The sequence below is a fragment of the Blennius ocellaris genome (assembly GCF_963422515.1).
Source record: "Blennius ocellaris genome assembly, chromosome: 15".
Taxonomy (NCBI): domain Eukaryota; kingdom Metazoa; phylum Chordata; class Actinopteri; order Blenniiformes; family Blenniidae; genus Blennius; species Blennius ocellaris.
Genome location: NC_137664.1, coordinates 2,757,446 through 2,780,699, shown reverse-complemented (window position 1 = coordinate 2,780,699; position 23,254 = coordinate 2,757,446). Strand labels below are relative to the sequence as shown.

At 46.6% G+C, this 23,254-nt stretch overlaps 1 protein-coding gene across 1 annotated transcript; it reads right to left on the bottom strand.

The window, feature by feature from the left end:
• Positions 1-831: 831 nt before the first annotated feature.
• On the bottom strand, positions 832-22,183 carry sec16a (SEC16 homolog A, endoplasmic reticulum export factor). The gene is made up of 30 exons (XM_080510228.1): positions 22,148-22,183; positions 17,487-20,917; positions 17,200-17,351; positions 16,972-17,060; positions 16,748-16,874; positions 16,341-16,539; positions 14,592-14,775; positions 14,365-14,507; positions 13,594-13,655; positions 13,164-13,302; positions 12,821-13,063; positions 12,616-12,713; positions 12,459-12,540; positions 12,234-12,351; positions 12,020-12,131; positions 11,809-11,914; positions 10,879-11,019; positions 10,668-10,781; positions 9,354-9,555; positions 8,699-9,243; positions 8,531-8,575; positions 8,192-8,356; positions 7,351-7,431; positions 7,208-7,264; positions 6,968-7,097; positions 5,885-6,022; positions 5,678-5,760; positions 3,927-3,998; positions 2,768-2,836; positions 832-1,821 (listed from the first exon to the last, which is right to left on the bottom strand). The coding sequence occupies exons 2-30, from the start codon at positions 20,841-20,843 to the stop codon at positions 1,747-1,749; spliced, it is 7,128 nt and encodes a 2,375-aa protein (XP_080366354.1). The 5' UTR covers positions 20,844-20,917; positions 22,148-22,183; the 3' UTR covers positions 832-1,746.
• Between the last annotated feature and the right edge of the window lie 1,071 nt (positions 22,184-23,254).

Below are 23,254 nucleotides of genomic sequence, written 5' to 3'. Positions count from 1 at the left end.
AAAGGAGAGAGAGAGATGGAGAGACTGAGGAAGAAAGAGTGATGGAGAGATGGTGAGGGAGGGGGAGAGACAGGGAGAGAGACAGAGAGGGGGAGGTGAAAGACAGAGGGAGAGTGACAGAGATAGAATGAGGGAGAGACAGCAAAGGAGAGAGAGAGAGAGATGGAGAGACTGAGGAAGAGACATGGGGAAAGACAGAGGGGGGAGAGACAAAGAGTGATGGAGAGACGGTGAGGGAGGGGGGGAGAAAGGAAGAGGGAGGGAGATAGAGAGGGGGAGATGAAAGACAGAGGGAGAGAGAGAGGGGGAGATGAGAGACAGAGGGGAGAGAGATGGTGAGGGAGGGGGGGAGAGACAGGAAGAGGGAGAGAGACAGAGGGGGAGATGAAAGACAGAGGGGGAGATGAAAGACAGGCAGAGAGACGGAGTGATGGAGAGACGGTGAGGGAGGGGGAGAGAGAGGAAGAGAGAGAGAGGGGGAGTGACAAGTGAGAGAGATGTGAGAAAGACATGGAGTCAAACAGAAAAAAGAAAGAGAGAAAGAGAAATGGAGGTCTGAGTTGCAGGTTTTCCTCCTCGAAAGAAACGAGTTTCCACCAAATAAAACGAGGACACGTCTCTTTCAAAGTGCTACAGAGCAAAAAAAAGAAAAAAAAACATTTTATTACCTTTTCATTTCTACCATTCTGTGTTCATGTCGAGACTTTTACACCAGGAAATCCCACAAAAAAACAACAAACAAACAAACACTGGAAATAAAAGATTAAGAAAAAATCAAGACACACGTTGGGACGAGTAAATCAAAAGTGTTTAGAAACACGACGGGCTCAATTTAGATACAGATTTATTGGTCTGCAGAAGCGGCTTTTACAAACAATCAGAATATGGATCTTTGTCACCTCATCAGTCGTAAATGCATTTAGTCAGAGGAGGAAAAAAAAAATTAGTTGGACACACACACACACACACCTCATAAATACAATCAATCTGATATACAAATATTTGGATAGATTTATTTAAAATGCAGCTTCAAATCCAGATTCCTGCTGCTCTGAGGTTCAGTGTGAGGAGGAGGAACTCAGAGTGGACACACACACACACACACACACACACACACACACACACACACACACACACACACACACACACACACACACACACACACACACACACACACACACACACACACACACACACACACACACACACACACACACACACACACACACACACACACACACACACACACACACACACACACACCTCAAGCCTTCCTGAACAAGTGAAGAAGTGACGAGTCGGAGGACAATTAAATAAATATCTGAGCAGCAGCAGCTGCAGCTTCCTCCGCGTGGACCGGCTCTTCTCTTTCTTTCGTTCTTTCTATCCGTCCATCCGTTGCACACAATTACAGACGTTTGGACAGAAAAAAAAAGGGGGTGGGGGGGGGGTGATTGTTAACAGTGTTTTCGGGGGACAGTAAATGCGAGTTTTCAGTACGGATGAGTGTTACATGTTATTGAATCATGTGATTGGATGAATGAGCCCTTCAAGGAAACATAGTTTAAAAAAAAAAAAAAAAAAAAAAAACTAGGTTAAGTTGAAGACTGAGGAAACTGATTATGCTCTTCTTGTTTTGCGGGTGGGGGGGGAGGGGAAAAAAAAAAAAAAGGTCCTTAAGACAGAGAGCAGTTTGCCCATGTGCTTCACTTAGATCCAGGTGGGCGGAGCTTCACGGCGTGGTGGTCACTTCATGGCGGGGTACTGCCGCTGGCCGCCCAGTCGCCCCGGCCGGACGCCGCCTCTCGACGCCGCAGCCGGCTGACGACGACAAGACGGGATAAAGGTCAAAATACATAAATAAAAGTTCAAGTTGAACACAATATGTATATATATATATATCATTCATTACATTAAAGGTGAACCTTTTTGTATATGCATTTTTTTTTTATTATTAATTCGATCAAGATATGACAAACAAAAAAATCGACACTGATTTGGAAGTCAGAATTTGAAAAACCTATTTAATCCTGTTCATTTAATTCTGCCTCTTCATTATTCAAATTTCATAATTATCCTGCTTCCTCAATCACATGTATTAATTATGTAGTTTTATATACATATACTGTCATGAAGAACCTCTATCGCTTTATATAGATCTATAATTGTCCTTTTTTAGTTTTATACACATATACTGCAATGAAAAATTTCTATATAGCTATAGATCTATAAATATCCTTTAGTTTTATATAGATATAGTGCACTGAAAAATCTATCTATACATCTATAGCTATATATCTAGATATAGATTATAAATATCCTTTAGTTTTATATACATATTGCGCAATTAAAAAAAATCTCTATATATCTATAAACATCATTGTTAATAGTTTCATATACATAGAGTGTAATAAAAACCTATAGATCTATACAACTATAGCTATATATCTATATATAGATCATTTTTAAGAGCTTTACATTCATACCCACAAACACTCATTCAGAAAATGCAGCCAATTTCTGAAGCAAAATGTTTTTACAAGATTTAGTAAAAATTGTGTTTGTAACTGGAGTCGAGTTGTTGTTGTTGTTGTTTATCAGGTATTAAATGTCAGTTCACTGGTCTGAACTAGCAACAGCTTGACAACAGGAAGTGGAAGCCCCGAGATGAACCAGGTTCCACACTTCACTCGCCGCATTAATGAAGTGATGAAAACAACAACAACAACAATGGACGACGTTTGTTTACAAAGCGAGCTTCTCTCACCTGTGCAAACTGTGCAGGGTTATAAAAGGTGACGCCTCCGGCGGGCGCGGCTCCCGGGGCAGGATGGTTCTGTACGGGGGGGACAAACGGGGGTGAGGTCAGTCCGGCCACTTCGGATGCCGCGGGAGGGGGCGAGACGTCGCCACGGCAACGAGGCGGCCGCAAGCTAGGCGGCGGTTAATGAAGGTGTGGAGTTTCTAAAGGTGGGGAAGCCGAGGTGGCGTCCGGCGGCCGCCTCCAGCCTCGTCCCTCACATGGGGACAGACACAGACGCATTTTTTTTCACGCAGACCCGAGTTTTGAAAACATTGACATTTTCTTGTGGTTTCCATGGAGACGGGCAGGTTTTCTGCGTGTTTGACAAGGTGTCTTTCTCACGGAGACGGAGCGATTTAGAAAAAGTTGCACCTCGCCTCGTCTCTATGGAGACGGCGCGTCGCCGAAACAGCCCCCCCCCCCCCTCCCAAATAAATAAATAGACTATTATTAGCATTATTATTAATCACTACAGGTTTTCCAGAGGCGATGCTGGAGGCGGCCGGCAGGCAGTGAAGCAGGCAGACATGCTGGTTAAACGGGGCGGCGGCGACACTTTGGTGAAGGAGTGACGGAGCATGCTGCCGGTGATGTGGTTAGGCGGGGTGGGGGTTGGGGTGGTGGGGGAAGGGCAGGCGGTGGTGAGAGTTGGGACCGTTTGAGGCCCAGATAGAAGGTACCTGGTTTAAATGCTGACTCACTTCGCGTGATAAAGAACTCATTGAGCTAGAACGTGAGAGCTGAGGACAGCAGGAAGGAGGAGGGGGAAGAAGAAAAACAGCAGACACACATATATAAAAAAAAAAAACAACCCCAGATTATTAAATCTCCCATGCACTGGATTAAAAATCAACCTCCCCTTTCTACCAGCTCTAAATGGAAATGAATTAAATCAGCGTTAGGACAATACGCCTCCCGATCACCGTCCAACAGAGACAAGTTGGTTCTTTTATCAAAAACGTGGCGTCATGCAAGCGCTCCCATGTTTTGTTTTTTTTTTTTTTTTTAAATCAGTTGTTTCGTTGCGTGAGCGGACGATACGAGCTGTTAGCTGTGGAGCGTCCGTCGTCAGCGGAGGCGTTAGGAGAAGCTGGCGGAAGGGGGAGGGGCGGGGGGGTCTTACCTCCCCCGACTGGGAGCCGTCGGCCACAGGAGCTCCTTCGGGCGCCGGCGGCAACAACGTGGGGTTGAACATCTGGACCACCGGAGACAAACTCAGTTTAGTCCATTGAAAAAAAAAAAAAATTTGTTCTCGAGATAAAAAAAAAAAAAAAAAAAAGCAGTTATTTCGGTCATATTTCTGCACTCGTGCGTCGCTTCCTCTCTCTCAGACAGAGACAGATGCATAATCAGCAAGCGCTTTATCTCTGTTGGTAAAGTATATCATCGGTTATTTGCCGATCGTGACTCTGAGAATGAAGATTCCTCAGCCGCGGAGTCCAGCGCGCTAGTTTACGTGATGCACCTGAACGCAGCATTCATGGCAGTCAGCTGCTGGAGCTCCGGACGGCGGGAAGAGCAGAAATGTCACTTTTAATCTATCTATATATAGATCTGTAATCGTCCTTTTTTTACAGTTTTATATACATATAGTGCAATGAAAAATCTCTATATAGCTATAGCTCTATATATAGATCTATAAATATCCTTTAGTTTTATATACATATAGTGCAATTAAAAATCTCTGTATAGCTACAGATCTATAAATAGATCTATAAATGTCACGGTCTTTGATAAAAGAACCTGAGAAGGAAGATTCCTCAGCCGCGGAGTCCAGCGCGCTAGTTTATGTGATGCACCTGAACGCAACATTCATGGCAGTCAGCTGCTGGAGCTCCGGACGGCGGGAAGCAGCGCAAGACGAGCTCACCAAGAGCACAAATGTCACTTTTAAGGCACGTTTTGGAGAAGCAGCGGCGCTAGAAACAGCATGCGGAAGTAGAATCTGGCGGCACGAAGCCCGTTAACCCGCAAAAATCCATAAACTAGCCACAACGTGTTATAAAGCGACTCATCGACCGGAAAATACGGTAACTTGAACAGTAAATTCAGCTGTAATACCAACAGCTTTTTAAGCGTTTTTCTCGCATTTCTGTTTCAGAGAAGTTTTCCATTTCGATAGAAATGTTCTGAAAGTGATGTAGTGAGCATAGACGGCCACAGGTGGGTGCTGTTTGTCTCCGTCGTGAATCTACACATAACAATCCGCTGTGACCGTCAACGACGGCAGACCACAAACGACCAAGTTGACAGTTCTTTTACAGTGACTATCAACTGTAAAACTAGCGAGTACCTCCATCTCACAACGTCTTTTAAACCAGTGTTTTTCAACCTTTTTTGAGCCAAGACACACTTTTTTGTTTGGAAAAATCTGGAGCCACACCACCACCACCACCCGAAAATGTTAAAATGTGAATCTCTGTAGCCTCTATTAACAATATAAAGTCATTCTCATCAAAGTTTTATCAACGGGAATCAAATAAATAGAGAAAAAAAGTATTTCCCAATTTCTTTTTTTAATTTTGCCTCCCTCAGTGTGAAACCTGGACCTGATGGATGAAGAGCTGAGATCCTGGTTCACATTCTTCCTTTTCAAAAACTTCTCCATCACTGTCACTGACACAGTACTTTGATACAAGATGGTAGCAGGAGGTGGAGATTAACCACACTGACGTCTGTCAGTTTCGATTTCAACGGCAAAGTTCTGTGCTGCCATCTATTGGCGAAGAGTATTTATACATGATTACTCTGCAACACACTGTCGGCTGTGAGAGCAAATTTTTTTTTTTGGAAAAAAATGTGAAATCGGATCATTTCCCACGGCGCACCTGACTAGATCTCGGCGCAGTGGTTGAAAAATACTGTTTTAAGTACCTGCTGAGCGGCGCTGGATGTCGGTGAATTCTGCTCCTGACTTCCTCCTTCGCAGCCTTCCAACGGTTGTTGATCATCAGGAGCTGAACACGGGGGGGGGGGGGGGGGGGGGGGGATAAAAGAACCCTCCATCGTTATGGGAATTTAATCTCACACTCAAAACGGGAATCACTGGGATCGCGGCACTCGGCGGTTTTCTGGATCAACCTGAACTCGGCACGAAGAGGTTGGCGTTCACCGCCATCGGCGCCAGGGGAGCGAAGAGGTCAGCCGGCGCCGGGGCCAGGCCGCCGGGTTTCGCCGCTCTGCTGGGATTCAGGACGTCCACGTATCTGTTCTTGGTGCCTGAGGACGCAGGAAAAAAAAAGAAAAAGACGTCTGAGTGGCAACAGAGGTCGGTGGAACGACAATATTTTTAACTCGTACCGTCAATCGATTGAAAAAAACACTTTAGCAAAGTGCCAAAGAATGTTTTTGTTCTTGGCTTTTGATGTTGTTGGAATAATGAAGAGCGATTTCAGTTTTTAGCGCTTTATCTGGGTGGAATACTTGAATCCTTCATACAATCTATTTGCTGTTGGGTGAAAAACCTTTATTCCTCGATTATTGGTGCAAATTATTATTGAAATTATTTGTGAAAATAGTCGATCTATAAGCTTACTGTGTGTTGAAATTGTCTATGATTTACTGTTTTGGGTGAAATTGTTGTGCGATGAAGTAGAGCAACAATTCATAAAATTTAAAATAAAAAAAAAGTTGAAATATGCAAATAAAAGGTTTCAGTGATCAAATGTAACATGGCAGTATTGATCTAGTCCAGATGAGAATCATCGAACTGATCGGAATCTGGCTATTCTGTAAAAGCGATAATGTTAACCGTTTTATGAATACATTATTTTATTAAGTTTACTTTCTTTTTGTTGCGGAAACTGAGAAACTTTTTGAGATTTTGTCGACTAAAACGATCGGATTTAGAAATGACTAAAATGTGACAAAAACAAAAAAAAAAAGCAATTTCGTCTAAAAGAATAAAACTAAAGATTAAGCTGATGTGGAGGAAAGTCATGGTAAATCACCGTCTATCTTGTATTTATTTAGTATTTGGAAGGTAGCGGATCAAATATATCACGATTTTAAGACGATGGCTAGTTATTGTATATACATATAACATATAATTCATAATTCTGCAGCATAAATTTCTGAATTCGTGCTGAAAAATTACCAATAAAAACAAGGTTTTCTTAACATTTAAGTGATTTTTTTTTTTTTTTTTTTTTTTTTTTTAATTACCAGCTTTCCTGGAGAACATGTTGACCGGAGGACCGCCGCTCGGGGGAGCGGAAAACCCGCCGGGGCCTCCGGGGCCGAGCATGGGCGCCATCTTTGGGAAGCCAGATGGAGGTGGAGGCGGCGGCTTACTCTGACAAATTAAAAAAAGAAAAGAAAAGAAAAGAAAAGAAAAGAAAAGCAGAACATGAGAACTGAGGAACCTCCCGGGCTTGTAGTTGCAAATCGGAGGCGGATCGAGACCTCCTCTTCGGGCTCGTTGATGTCCACCCATCTCTGCTTCTGCTCGTCCCACACGATCTGGCGGGAGAGGCGGCGGGTGAGTGGAGCCGTCACAGAAGCAGCACAAAAAAGCAAAAGCGCGTATGTTAACGGCGCCGACATACGGATTTGTTCTTGTCGTCCGGCAGGTGAGCTTCGTTCTTTCCTTTCCCGTAGATCCAACTCAGCCAGCCGCGGCTGCTGCCCTGCGATCAGAAAGACCCAGCAAAAACCATGAAAACTGCTAATAAATAAATAAATAACGTGTTGAATTCAACAAAAAAACATGAAAACTGCTAATAAATGAATAAATAAAATGTTGAATTCAACAAAAAAACATGAAAACTGCTAATAAATGAATAAATAAAATGTTGAATTCAACAAAAAACATGAAAACTGCTAATAAATAAATAAATCAAGTGTTGAATTCAACAAAAAACATGAAATCTGCTAATAAATAATAGATAGTGTTGAATTCAACAAAAAACATGAAAACTTTGAATAAACAAATAAATAAATCAAGTGTTGAATTCAACAAAAACTATGAAAACTGTTAATAAATAAATAAATCAAGTGTTGAATTCAACAAAAAACATGAAATCTGCTAATAAATAATAAATAAAGTGTTGAATTCAACAAAAAACATGAAAACTTTGAATAAACAAATAAATAAATCAAGTGTTGAATTCAACAAAAACTATGAAAACTGTTAATAAATAAATAAATCAAGTGTTGAATTCAACAAAAAACATGAAATCTGCTAATAAATAATAAATCAAGTGTTGAATTCAACAAAAAACATGAAAACTGCTCATAAATAAATAAAGTGTTGAATTCAACAAAAATTGCAAAAACTGCTAATAAATAAATAAATAAAGTGTTGAATTCAACAAAAATTACGAAAACTGCTAATAAATAAATAAAGTGTTGAATTATCAATGTGACGGCTTGTGGGTGAATGTGAACCTTTTTCGGGGAATCCTTCTTGGCTTTCTTGGCCTCCTCCTTGAAGCTCTGCTCGGGGATGGGCGGCGGCGGCGGAGAGACCTGCTGGATAAACGAGTTGCTTCGTTCCCTCCCGCCGGAGTGGGTGGACGACTCCGAGGTCGTACGCGAGCGGCGCCCCGGCACCTGGCGCGAGAGCAAGGCCAAACAAAAAAAGAGACTATCTCAAAACACTTTTGAGACGGACACGCGTTTTAGTCCCGGCGTCGGTCACGGCCCGATTTAAAAACACGTGACGTCACAGAATTGGGGTGGAATAAGGTTTTCAAAGCGATGAGGAGCGACGCACACAAAACGCACCATGTGCATTGAAGACTGCGACGTGGTCCGCGACCTCCCGGGACCCTGCAGAGCCACACAGACCAGGTAAGGTAAGGATTCTCCACGACGACGATAATAATAATAATAATAACAACATTAATTGAAGGCGTTTGTTTCTAAGACACCCAGACAGGTCGGGACGCTCACCATGTGCGCCATGCGATCATAGAAATCCATCTGATTCGTGACGGAGCTTCGGCGCGGCGACGACGACGACATGGGCGGAGGAACCTGCGCGTCGGGCGGAGGCTGGAACGCCGGCTCTGCGGGCGGCATGTGCCCGGGTGACGGGGGCAGGTGGTGGGGCATCTGGAGCGGCGGCGGGTTCATCTGCACGGGCGAATGCGGGCCCTGGGCGAGCGCGCTGGGCGACATCTGGCCCACGTGCGGAGGCGGAGGTGGACACGGCTGCTGCTGCTGCTGCTGCTGCTGCTGCTGTTGGTGCTGGAGATGGTGGTGCTGCTGCTGCTGCTGGTGGTGGTGGTGTTGGTGATGGGCTCCCGGATACACCTCCGACTGCTCAGGCTGAGGCTGGAAGGCGGGAGCGGCGTAGCCCAGGTCGGGCGGAGGGTAGCCCGGGGCGGGGATCTGGCCCGGCGGCCCGGTGGGGGGAACCGGGTAGAACTGGGGGACGTCGTTGGGGGTTAAATGCTGAGGCGGGGCCATCCCGTCTTGGAGGATCGACGTGGGGGCTGCAAGAGAAGGAAACGAGGGAACGTATCACATCCGTTGGGAGCGTTCCCCCCCCCCCCCCCCCCCCCCCCAGAAAGTCCCCGCCCTGGCGTTTCGCACGTCTACACACCGGGGGGCATCAACTGCACCGCCTGCGGCGGGCCGCCGGGCAGCAGCGAGCTCATGAGGGGGTTGTCGGGCATCGGCCCGTCCACCTCCAGAGGCGTGGCGTACGGTTCGGGGGGGCTTGGCTGGTCCAGGTCGGAGCTGGGGCTGCTGCAGTCGAACTGTGTGGGGGTCGTTCTGACCGCGCTGTACGTGATCACACCCGTCTGCAAGATGGACGACGACGACAAAAATACAAAACAAAACAACAACAGTTGTTGCGTGTGCACCACATTCGTCTCACGTTAATCGGCCCCGTTTCTATATCGCTTTTTAAACCACGTCGGGACCGCTTTCTACACCAAGTGTGATCCTGTTTCTGAAACCAGTTTGTGCAATAAGACTGGACACTGTTTGATCTGCACCAGACTAATAAGACTCATTCAAACCCGCTGCTCTCAGGAACGTCGCAGGAAATCGTTCCTACCCAAGACTTTTTAACTCAATCATCACCCACCTGGACTAAATTACATTGATACTTATATTATATCATATATTTCATACGGCACATTGCATGTACATGTGCAAGTACACTATTACCATTGGTATTATTATTATTATAAGTATACTATTACTATTGGTATTATTATTATTACTGATATATATATATAGTTGTTATTTTATTGCTACCATTATTAGTAGTACTATACACGAGTATTTTACACTATTACACATTGCCATTATCTGTATTGTTATTATTATTATTATATAATGCCTACTTCTAATGGCTCTGCCACGGCACCTTACTATTTATTTATCTTGCTTTTATCTCCTGCTTATTTCTAAGTGCCCATGTTCCGTTCTGTGTTTTACTTTATGTCTTATACCCAGATATTTTTATTTTTTACTTTTATTTCTATTCTATCGTATTTTATAATATTTGTATGTACCAGAGTAGTAAGTAAGTAAGTAAGTAAGTAAGTATCTATCTTATACACCAAGTCTGAACCTGCTTCTAAACTACGCTTGGAGCCGTTTTACAGTTTCAACCTATTTCTAGACTTTTCAGATATTCCTAGACTACATTTCTACACCAAGTTTGAAGTCATTTCTCGACTAAATTGCACCACGTTTCAAGATTAAAGTTTAAAACAAAACTGTCATATAATAAAGAGTGAACAAATCCTCTATAAATCCGGAAAATTATGGAAATCCACTCTTCTTTCTTTCTTTTTTTTTCACATCAACTACTGGGAAAAGCCACAACCTCAATAAAGCTAAAATGTAAATCTCTGTTGGATGCATTAGGATGAAAAAAAAAAAAAAAATGTCTTCCCACCCTGAACTGCCCGTCCAGCTGCCGGAGGAGAATCAGCCATTCAGGCTCATTGAACAACTCCTGCTCCGGCCTCTCCTTCAGTTGAGGGTCGAAGAACCGCAGCTTCTCAGACATCTGGCAACAAACGCACGTGTGCATTAGGCTTCTTCCGTTCCGCTCGCCTGCGACTTCCCTTGCACGTGAATAGGCGGAGGTAGAGACGGGCCCATACTTGTATGACCTGGCTGATGAACACGGGGGAGTAGTAGGCCGGCTGCGTGAGGACGGTCCTGGAAATGACCTCGCAGTAATGGAAGGCCTGAGCGCTCAGGCCGGCTTCAGCCAGACGACACGCATAGATCAACTTGAAAACCTGACGGGAGGCAAAAAAGAATAAACTGCGTTATTCACGAGTAACACCAACATCCAATTGGTCAAAATCCAATAAAAAATGGTTGCCTTTGTCCAAAACTAACTAATTATTGGAAAAACGTAAAATTGTCTCGGCGTTTCACAATATTAAGAATCTTCCCTAACAATAGAAGATTAAATGACATCAAATTCATACTTAAAATATTACTTTCAGTTGCGAAGAAAATGATTACGGTCTCTTGGCTCAAGCCTACTATGACTCAGTGGAAGAACAAACTAAAAAAAAAGTTTCCATATGGAGCAAATAACAGCAAGACTGCAAATGAAAACGGATATATTCATGGGGTAAATGGGCCTTAATTCAAAGAGACATTCCGGAGAGTTAATTTGCTTAGATTACTTCATTTAAAACAAGATTAAAAACCCACGTCACAAAAGGGAAGATACACGTGTATATGTCTATATATATAAACTGTTCTTTTCATTGTAATGCTGGCTGTCTATTTTATGGCTACAAGGAGTAATATTCAATGTACCTAAGTTCTATTTGATGGATCTTTCTTTCCGTTTTCTTTTTTATGGTACTTGACCTGTGTTGAAGATTTCTAATAAAAAAAACAAGTTTGCATTTTGCGATTCATCCATCCAAGCTGAGCAATTAAGCAAAACCGTAATCGAAGGCGTGATAAAGATGACGGAAATAATCTCTGCAGGTCTAGTTAAGAGACACCTGCCCGAGAAGTGCGAGGAAATCCCATTTATTACCGTTGGGCGGGTGGAAGTGACCCACCTGGAAATTGGGCAGTGAACAGGGGTGGGAGCCGAGGGACTGAGCGTACTCGTAGGCCTCCGTCCTCTGGATCGCCTCGTTGGTCGCAAATTGACGGAACGGCAAACTGCGGGGGAAGGAACCAAAAACAAAACAAAAAAAACAAAACAAAAGTTCAACGTGCGTTTTCTCCCCCCCACCGCAAATGTGGCGACCCGTTCCGTTTGCCGACCTGTGGTTGGAGCCGATCAACACCATTTTGGTGCTCTTCTTCGTGAAAACCCCGAGGCCGACTTGGGCCATCAGGTAGCAGAAGTGGGCGGCGTCCATCAGCCCCTTCGATGCTGCAAACGAGACAAGATCAGAGCAGAGCCCGGCAGTCAGGGACTGATGGAAGAAGAGTGATCGGGGGTTGTGTGTGTTTTTTTTTGAAGACGACGTCCCACCGAGAGTGTCGCCCATGGTGGTGATGGTGCGAGTGTCCAGGTCCAGCGTGTGGGTGAGGTTGGACAGCACCATGGCCAAGTGGGGGCGCCAGTCGCCCCATTTCTCCTCCCCGCAGCACTGAGGGGGAACACGGGGGGGGGGGAAACGCCACGTTGAAAACGAGCGACTTCTGCGGGTTATATTCGCTTCTAAAACAAAAAAGAAATCAACGGACGGGTACTGACGGTGGCGGACGCAGGCATCCTCCCAGACATCAGCTGGTAAACCGTCTGGAGCGGGTCGTTGATGGGCAAACTGTTGGCAAACCTAAAGAAACACAAATACGCGTTTGTAGCGACGAAATCCGACAGGCTTTAACGATCCGCCGTCTTATCACGTCACCTCGTCATGACGCGTGCGTGCGTCCTGTTGTCCATCTTACTGGCCAACAGCAGGGCGTGACCCCAGAGGCCTCCCTTCATGGCTGCTTCCAGGGCGTCCTGGCACACAAAGCCAAAGAGATGGAAAACCGTTTCACATTTCCCGAAGTTCGCCGGGAAAAAGGAAAAAAAATCACGACGAGCCGGCGTTCACGAACGCGTCTCACCTTCTTGCGGCCGAACAGGAGCAGCTCCCTGAAGCGCTCCGTTTCCTTGCCGACGTTCTCCGGGACCGTCATGAACGTGTCCGACAGGAGCGACAGGGGCCCGGCGCCCGGCTCCTCCTCGGCCCGGGCCAGCGGCTCGTTGTTGAAGTCGATCAGGTTGGCCTCGTTGGGACTTTTGCCCGGGAGCCAGACGGAGCGGTGCTCCTTCAGCAAGAGGTCGGCGATGTCCGTTCCCACCACGGTCTGGACGGGGGGGGAACAAAAAACAAACAAAAACAAGGAGACGACGGTTGAGCACGCTGCCGCCGCCTTGGGCCGACGCGCCTGCTTCACGCCACTGTACCCCGTTCTGTCGACACAGCAGCATGATGAAGTCCCACAGCAGGCGAGCGGAGTCTCTGTCCAGGAGGTCGGCGTCACGAGAGCACTCCAGCGCCTTGTTCTGGGAGAACTTGATCACGTCCACTTTGTGAGTCTCCTCTCTGATCGCAGCGACAGGACGAGAGACGGGACGGCATTGGACTCAGTGAAACGACGTCACCTCTCACGTACGGCGGCACCGCGACGCAGCAATAACCTTGTGTTTCGAATACACCTTTATTGTGTCTGCTGCAGACACACCAACTGAAGCAGACTAAACTAAAAAGAAAGACGGTTCGGTTGTCATTTAAAACTGAATTTGTCCGTGAAGCCTTTTAGACGGCAACGTTGCACAAACAATGTGTGTTTGCATGGAAGAGGCAGAGGCGGGTAAAGGGGCACAATACACTTACTTGACGAGTGGTCCTGGAAAAGATCTCAACTCCGCTTGATCCTGAGTGTCTTGCAGCATAGTCTTAAAAAATAAAAAAAAAACAGGACCCACATAATATGGGACATTTACAAAAATGGAAAAAATAACCTTCATGGTGAACCTAAAGCTGGATCTATTTGTCAAGTGGGGAAAAATATGCCAAACAATGTATGCCTGAGAATATATAGACTAATCTCTGCTTTGTGTATGTATAAGTTGTTTTCACTTGAATTTGGTTATGTATAATTACTTGAATTTATCCCAATCTAAGTATTGATACAATGCTACACTTGTTTACTCTCTGGATGTTCAATGATTAAACCTTTTTTGCCTCATTTCTTTTTATTGTTTTCCTTATTTAAAAAAAAAAAAAGAAATTTCCTTGAATGTTTTTGCCATGTTTGTCTTTGTTTGGCAAGCTTGAATTGTGCCGTCTCTTGTCTTTCAATAAAAAAAACACAAAAAAAAACCTAAGATCAACTTATATTTAAGGATGTGTCGGCTGGAAGTGTTATTATTATATTCTCAGCTCTAGATCACCAAATTAAAAACCTGCCTTTATTATATCTTTTAAAAACAAAAAAGAAAAAAATACTACTTATTCTCTTCCCAAACAGTGGAGTCTGGTTTTCATCATTACAACAGCACATTCAAGTACGTATAATCTAAAAAATAATAATTTTCTCCAAAAAGCTAAATGTGCATTTCGTCTATGAAGAACAAAGGAAGCGTTGGCGAGTTGGACTCGTACCTCCAGGTTGTAGATGTCAACCAGAGCCGGCTGTCCAGCTGAAGGAAGGTTGGGCAGAACTTGAACCAGGTGGCCGCCCGGCCCGAAGCGAGCGCAGCGGTGGGGCATGGTGTACTTCTCCGGGGTCGCAGGTCGTGGAGGAGCTAAAAAGGGGGAGGAGGAGGAGGAATTTTTTTTTTACATTTAATCCACTTGCTGAATAAATACCGAATGGGGGGTGTACTTACGCTGCTCCGGGGCGATCCAGGTGCTGTCCGCCGTGTATTCGGAGGGATAAGGGTACTGGCTGTAGTTCTGGGAGGCGTCTGACGGATTGGGGTACTGGCCGTACGAGTAGTCCACGGCCAGAGTGGACGACGTGTTGTCGTAAACCGCCGACACCAGGTCCGGCTGGCTGCGGTATCCCTGGCTCTGCACGGACGATTCCACAGTAGAGACGATGAATACGAACACAAAAAACGGCTCGTTTCAAACTCAAGTCCGATTTTTTATTATGATCATTTTTTTATTTTAACCCTTAGATGCACACGTGGGGTCAAAAATGACCCCAAGCAGTTCCGATGGAATCTTCTATGAAACTTTAATTCTTAGCAACTCTGACAGTCCCACTTACACATCTGATGTCGTCTCACACATCTGATGCAACTTTGACTGTCAGTACTGTCCCACTTACACGTGCGTGACTGGGTAAAAGTGACCTCCAGGGTGGTGAGACTGCTGACATCACATGTGTAAGTGGGACTGTCAGAGTTGCTAAGAATTAAAAGTTTCATAGAAGATTCCATAGGAGCTGCTTGTGCAAGAGTGGGGTCACGATACAAAAACTGCAATTTCTTCAAATTAATGAAAGAATAAATAAAAATACAAATGGTCTCATGTCACAAACATGTTTTCTGAGGAATACCTGGAATATGACAATATTGCAACTCTTTGTTTAAAAGATTTTGAAGAACAACAACCCAGTATATTGCCAAAAGGCATTGATTTGAATTGGGGGTCATTTTTGACCCCACGTGTGGAAGAGTGCAGGTATTGGTAGGTTGTGCATCCAGGGGTTAAGGCAGGTATTTTTCAGGTGGAGCCACAAACTAAAATCCACACACACTTAATTTTTTTTTTTTAAATAACGATAATGTCGGTTTCACTGTCGGTCTGTTTGACATTATTCCAGTGGCCTCGCCAATCAATCAGTATCGTCACTAACGGGAAGAATCTGGTCCAAATGCACCAAATATGGCATCTGAATGAATCAACTCGAAATTATCAAGCGTTTAAAACTAGTTGTACTTCTGTGCATTTGCCAATTTTGTCATAAATGTGTCATCCGTCCATCGGATTGTGACAAAATCACCAGATACAACTTTGCAGCCGTGAATTGAAACACAAGTTTAACAATAATCTCTGTTGCTCACAGCTAATCAGGACAAAGCTGCTGAAAACGTCAATAATGGGGGGGGGGGGGGGGTTTGGAAGTCAATAATAATGGTTAAAAGAGATTCAGCAGCTCAGACAAGCCGCATCATTCTTCCTATTTGACTTAACAATAAAAACCTTTTTTCTGGGGCTTACTGTAAGCGATTTAAAACAAATCTCTCAAATTTAATAATGAACAGTTTTAAGCAGGAAATGAAAGCAGGGCCAGAAGAGTCTGCAGCGAAGCAGCTGCGTCTGCGTCAGTCTCAAACTGCATGAACATTTTCCTGTCGTGACTTTAGCAAATAAAAACAGTAAGATTGAAGCTATTCAGGGTCATACTACACACAAAGGCGATTGTTAAGTCTGTTGACACTTTTAATATTTTAGGACAGGTTATGAGTGTCTCGTGATCGCATCCTGAAATAAAGCAGCTGAAATCAGCACGGGTGCTTCCATCTTTCAGTCTTTTTTTACGTCTGTGTGCCGTCAGAAATCATCGCCATGGACAGGACCGGCGTGAGACAAACGGCAAACAAAAAACAAACAAAAAAACACCCCACCTGTTGCGATCGCGAACTGAAGCTGCTCCGTCTGCTGTGGTGGCTGTGCGAGCTGCGCACGCTGTGAGCCGACTGCTCGCTGTGGACGCTGCGGCGGTCGAAGTCGTCGCCGTACGCTTCGCCCCGGCGGCGGTAGTCGTCGTCGAAGCTGCTGTCGTAGCCGGGATAGTACCGCCACTGGTCGTCGTAGCCGTCCTTCCTGCGGAAACGCATAAACAGCACAAAAAACGGCAGCTTATACAAGTCATCAATCGCAAAAGTTCATTTTAGATGCGTTTTCCCTGAACTCACAGGGTATAAGTCCTTATTTATCTGTTGCGAAATAGGAAATCAATAGAGAAACAACTTTAAAAGCACACATCACTTCATTGTTAAAAAAAAAGAAAAAAAAAAGACCGTGTTCGTACCTGGGAGGATACGCCTGCTGACTACTATAGTAGCCGTCTCTTGTTCTGTAGGCGTCGTCATAATTAGCCCAGTAGGCCTGATCATAGTATCCTCTGTATCGTGGGTCATACTGTCCATAGTTGTATGCTTCTCACGCACACAAAAATAATGGAAAAGGGTGTTAGATGTAATTCCAAAAGAATGTGTATCTTGAAGTAAACTCCTTTATTTCTGTAACTCATACCTGTGTAATCATACTGCTTGGGATAATCTGCATAATATTCACTATAGGCACTTCGGTTTGCTCTGTGGTATTCGTCAGAATAGCCTTGCCTTATGGGGTGAAAAGAAAACAAAAAAAAAAGGCATTAAAAGTCAAGTACAAACAACAGACGAAATTTTTACTCGGAAAATTGGGCCTCGGATTAGTGACAAGCAACCGACAGTAATGACACAGCAAAAGGTAACTGACCTGGACGAAGGTCTGTCAGAGTACTGACTGGTTCGAGAGCTGGGTCGCTCTGGCTGTGGCTCTCTGTACGGATAGTTCGGATCTCGATAAGCTTGACTCTGGGCGTCGCATCTGCCATACCACTGATCTCCTCTGTTCCTGTATGAAGCATCCTGAGAGCGAGAGCGAGAGAGAGGGGGAAAACAAAACACTAACTGTGATCTTAGAGCCAAACGCGACCACGCATGATCCTCAAAGCAGCGCAGTGGATGGTCAAGGTTTCGAAAATACATGACTTTGACACTTACTTGATAATAAGCCTGAGTCCTTGGATCCCCGGGTGGAGGTGGGTACTGAGAGGGAGGGTATGGGGCTCTGCCCTCTGGGTATTCTCCGTAACTGCCATAATAGCCGCCGTACATGTGCCCCGGCGCTGGAGGAGGACCGTAACTGTGGTTGCTGCCTGCAGCAGACGGTGGTCGAGGAGGTTCTGTCGGAGCCGGTTGGGAGGCAGCTGGAGGTGCCGGTCCTGGAGGGCCTGGAGGGTAGGTGGAGGCCGGAGCGGGGTGGGCAGCACTTCCTGCAGGAGGCCCCTGTGGCGGAGCTGAATACTGGCCTTGGGGAGGCAGTGCTCCCCTCACGGGGCCAGGAGGAGCACCTTTGGGACCCTGTGACGCAGCCTGAGCATCTGAAGCCTTAGGAGCTTCATTCAGGGACTGCTGGGTGTTTGCAGCTACCTGCAAAGGTGTTGGTGGCCCCTGTGCGACAGATGAAGCAAGAGGGGTCTGGACAGGGGTAGTTCCTTCTGCTCGTGCCCCCTGCTGAGCATCTTTGGTGACCTGTAGGTAAAATCCATTACTGGACTGCGGCGACTCGTGGAGAGAGGAGAGAGGGCCAGGTGGTTGGCTTTGGGCTTGTGATTGGTGCATAGAAAAATCAAGCAGTTCATAATTTGAGGGCTGATTATGATTTGAAGCAGTAGGGGTCACGGGAGACGCTTGCAAATTAACTTGTAGGGCAGAGTGACCGTCGCTACTTTGCGATTGAGCCCGGGAAAGAGGAGCGCCGGGCTGAAGGGAGTGCGGCTGAGCCGCGATTTCTGGCAGCGCGGCTGCGGCGTTTTCTCGAGTCAGATTGAGCGGGCCCTGGCTAGGAGCTGATGGGGCGAAGCACACGGGTCCAGGAGCCAAAAGTGGACTTTGATTAGAGGCGACCGGGGGAAGTGCGTGGGAAGTGCTCGCACCGTGTGCGAGTGGCCTCACGGGTGGCGTCGTTTCCCTGAGGCTACTTTGATTGGCTGCCTGAGCAGGGGTGCTGGGGGGAATCACGCTGTAATTCGACACGGGCGGCGCAATCAAAACAGGCTGCTGGAAGGAGCTCGACAGGAGAAGAGACGCATAGCCCAGGTTGCCTTGAGAGTCCGACGGCTCTGGCTCACTCACCTTTGGTGGATTTTCCAGGTTTTCTGAGTGCTGCTGGGGGGCAGGCTGGAGTCCCTGCGACGGGTGCAGGTCCAGAGGGCCGTCCTCCGGAGGCTGGATGACGTCGGCACTGGGTTCCCGCAAAGGGGCGAGAACAGTTGGAGCTGCGGGGGCGAGGAGGATGTTCGCAGCCAAGCTTGCAGGGTCGCCCTGAGCCCACAGAGTCGTGGCAGGGCTCTCGCAGGGCCGACTGGCCCCAAAGGCCCGAGAAGAAGGTCGAGAGTGGGAGTGTGCCGCCAGGTGCGACACGTGAGGCGTCCCACCAGCAGCCCCAGTCGGCAAAGGCTGCCCAGGGCCATAAATGTTCTCCATGTTGTCTGGTGGCTGCTCCAGGTTGCCAGGTGCACAATCTGCAACCCCTTCCGCCACCATTTTAGCCTCATCCACCTCGGCAGGGCGCACCCCGACTCCATGCGAGCGCACGGGTTCAAAAGAGCTATTAGCACTGGCCTGGAAAGTGCCAGTCGGTTTGGGCGGGCTGGGCGTGGGGGGCCACGTCTGCTCAGCCGAGCTCGGCTGCACACCGATATCGCCAGCTGGAGAAGTGTCGATCTGTTCAAAGTAGCCTCCGGTGGCAGCGGGCACGGCGGCATCGTCAGCGAGGCGCGGGCTCTCCTGCTGAATGAAAGTTCCCATGACCCCCTGGTGCCGACGGGTGCCGGTTCCACTTCCGTGGCTGATATTGCTGTAGTTCGAACACACGCTGGCAGATCTGATTGGTCTTGGAATTGAATCCGGAGTCTCCAGGTTGGGCCCGGTTTCAAACTGGTCTACTCCGTGAGGTGGTGTTGCAGCGGCCGCGCCGCCGAGCGTTTCACTGGGTAGTACTTCCTGGTTCGGGACACACTCCAAATTCTCGACGTGATCAAACTGAGGCTCTGGGGGGTTTTGGGCAGTTGCCTGCAATTGATGACTGCCGTCGTTCATGTAAGGTAAGTGTGAGCGGTCTTGAGGAGAAGCGCCATGATAATCCAGAGAGACGTCTGCATGGCCACTGGGGGCTTGAGGGTTGCTGTGGTGCTGAAAAGATCCAGCAATACCATTAATTGCCTTATTTCTCTCTCCTGCCAGTGTCTCCTCGTTTTCCACATCGTTATCTTTGAAGAACATTGAGAGTGTGCCAGATTCCTGGGCGTACGGAACCGGAACAGGGGTGGAACTGGGCCCAGGACCCGTGTTGGATGCATGTTGTGATCCAGAAGGATCTGGATGGGTCTGAGCGTGACCAAGCCCGGTGCTCATTTGGTGGTAGCCCGAGTCCTGTGGAATTTGGCTAAGCCATGAGTCTTGGGTTGCAGAGGTCTGACTGAAGTAACTTTGCATTTGCAAATGAGAATTATGCTGCGGGGGTGCATTGGGGTCCGGCCATTGTGAACCGGGGGCATGTACAGGGTTCTGAGGAGGAAAAGGAGCCTGATTCTGCAGATGTCCAGGGTGGGTCGGAGGGGTGGGGGCACTGTGATGTGGGGATGGGCTGTGTGAGGCGTACATCTGCGGCTGTGGAGGTACATTATACGGCTGCGGCTGAGGGTCACTCGTCGGCTGGAAATAGTTTTGAACGGATGGTGGCCGACTTCCATTATCCGGGGCCCACTGGGAGGAAGAGGTGGCGGGAGGCATTGGCTGGAAGGGCGCAGCGAGAGGTGGGGGCTGGCCATGAAACTCTTGGTTAAATGGTATCTGATTATGTGCAGGGGGTGGTGGCTCTGTGGACATGGATGGCGCCGCTTCACTCGAATTAAAGTAGCCCTGTTCAGTATTTGGGGCTGCAAATGCAGAACTTGGCGGTGGGAAACAACCCGGTGCTGCAGCATTGTGGGGATTAAACAGGGTCACCCCTGGCAGAGAGGGAGGCGGTGGTCCAAGAGGGGCAGCTGGGATGCCCTCCAATGTCTGTGGCTCTGGAGGAAGTCCCGGGCCAGGTTGGGAATACATGGGGTTAGGTGGTGCTGGCGCCGGTGAAGCGTTGCTGTTTGGTATTGTTGGGAGACCACCCGAAGGCATGGGAGGAGGAGCTCGGACAAAAGCAAAAGGGTCTGTCATGGGTTGGCCAGCAGGAGGCATTGCAGCAGTAGCTGCTGCTGCTGCATGCTTGTGGGGCCTGGTCCTGCGGAACATATTGGGCCCGGTGGGAGGAGGGGGGCCAGAAGCTCCTGGAGGTCCAGTCCGAGGAGGGGGCTGCATGTCCGCAGATTGAACAGGCCTGAGGACCAGGTCACGCTTGTGGATATCACCGAAGATCCTAAAGTCTGACGTAGCTGGGTGTAAAGAAGAAAAGAGGGAGTGGTTAAAGAAAGGTAAACATCTTGAATGAAATTAGCCACTCCTTTATTTGTGTTGTAGTCTGGGCTGCTCGATTAAACGCACGGTACAACGTGGCAACTTTAACATCACCCCTGAAGAACTGTGGCAAATAGTATTTTCCACGACGAGCATGGTTGCGTTACTCCAACAACAGGATGACTTAAACGACTCAGATTTAGTCGACAAAACGAAACCACGAATACATGACCACATGTAGATTTTTGGAGATAAAATGAAACTATATTCAAATAAATAACACAGAAATCGTTACTTCGGTTATCAACGTTCACCGGAAAATAATATCACACCGAGGCAAAAGTGACGAATGTCAATAAACATATATTGTAAAGGTCCTTCTCAGATGAGATTATAAGATGAGCTGGTGTTTTTTCGTCATAATTGCTCCTCTGACAGGAGTCCCAACTGAGAGGCTCATAGGTGTGTTGCGTTCAAGAACAACTCCCACAATGCCAATCGTCTCCCCTGATAATGCTCGCGAGGCGATAATGTAATCAGTGGGACGATGCAAGTGGGCAATAGAAATGTCAGTCGGGCAGATCAATAACAAAGTTGAAGCGGTGTGGGTCAGATGATCCGCTCCACCGACGTGATTCCGGATCTTTTAACCCGGTCGCGGTAATAAGTTCATCCACAGAGGCAGAAATCCCCCCCTTTGCAGGCGAACGTTCGGCACAGACACGTCAACTTGTAGTCGAACGCTAGAACCAAATGCAGAAAGTACAAAAACAAAGGGGGGGGGTTCCAGAGAGACATGACGGGCTAATGGCTACACGTCCTGGAAACGCCACACCGAGCTTAAAAAAAAAAAAAAAAAAACACCCGACAACCAAAGTCACCTCAATTATCACCCCTCCGAGGCCCCGAGGTCCTCCAAACAAACTCATAGTAATGCTTCGGACCGAGCCCCGACGGGAGACCCCAGAGCGAAGTTACAACTCGGTCGAGCACAATTTTAACAGGTTCACTGCCCGGTCACTTAGCATTAGCATCGCCTTAGTTAGCACCGCCGGCTAACTTAGCGCGAGCTAACTTCCAGCGGTAACAGTTCGGCGGCGACGCCAGGCGGCGGAATTAGACCCGCGGAGTGACGCATCCGTGGCTCCGTCGCGCGGTCGCTCTTACCCGGAGTCGGGAATGTGTAAAAGGTGCGAGTGAATTCTTACAAATGTCGTGGACAGCGACTCTGACACACCGCCACCATCTTCAAAAGACACATCCTACTAGGCTACGTGTACCAGCGGCGTCACGGGCCAAACAACGTGACGTCACGGAGGGGCGGGGCTTAGGAAAGGTCAGTCCATGTAATGCTTTTTTTTTTTGGTTTTGTTTAATGAATCAATTTATAGTTTAATTTTTACAAAATAATAACATAGCAAGAAGAAACCAGCTCAGTCTAAAATGATACTTCTACATCTATACCCAACAAATCTCAATTTGAGATTCAAACAATATAAACTTAGTGACTTTTCAATACTGCAAGCAAAAAAGCGATGAATCGCTTTTTACTGGAAGAAAACTTCCACTCCTACAATTAGGGCTTGGATAAAAAAAAAAAAAAAACAGAATATATATTATATAATATATATGTAACAGAATATATTCTGAAAACAGAATATCATTAAATTAACATGCAGAAGACGAAATACATTTATTTTTTTATCTTGACTTGCACTGATTTTTCTTGTGAATATTTTATGTCTTGTTTCATCTTAGCGTCTGTCTGTTTATTTAACTACGTTTCATTTTTATTAATATTTTGGCATTTTTGTACTGATATGCCAATGTGGCAAACTCTTATTAATCGCCATTTTAATAAGGTTATTCAATGAGCACACACACACACACACACACACACACACACACACACACACACACACACATACACACACACACCACATATCTGTCTGTACATGGAAAAAAGTGAATAAAAACACATCTTGTATTTCAACTTTCTATAAATTAAAAAAAAAAAAAAACAACAACAGGCAAGGTAACATTTATCCACTGGGAGGCGCTGTGGGATAATTTACTAACAACCCATCACACTGGAAAGATCTGGAAAACATTGGAGACACTGACGCTCTTCCATTAAGTTTCACCAACAAACCAAAGAGAAAGAAGAATACGTCTAATCTGGCCTGCGAGTCTCAGATTCATATGCAATGTCAAAGAAATCCCTCTCAACGTATTTGGTGATGAATGAATGAATGAATGAATGGGCAGCAGGACAACCTGAACTGCCGGGTGTTATGTGATACGCTGGAGTTGGA

Excerpts from the sequence above, each read along its gene's own strand:
- sec16a (XM_080510228.1), bottom strand. The coding sequence starts at position 20,843 with ATGCAGCCCCCTCCTCGGACTGGACCTCCAGGAGCTTCTGGCCCCCCT. Across the intron at positions 14,508-14,591 it reads CTGGATCGCCCCGGAGCAGC|CTCCTCCACGACCTGCGACC; the intron begins GTAAGTACACCC and ends CCCCCTTTTTAG. Across the intron at positions 3,999-5,677 it reads CATCCAGCGCCGCTCAGCAG|ATGTTCAACCCCACGTTGTT; the intron begins GTACTTAAAACA and ends CCGGTGGTCCAG.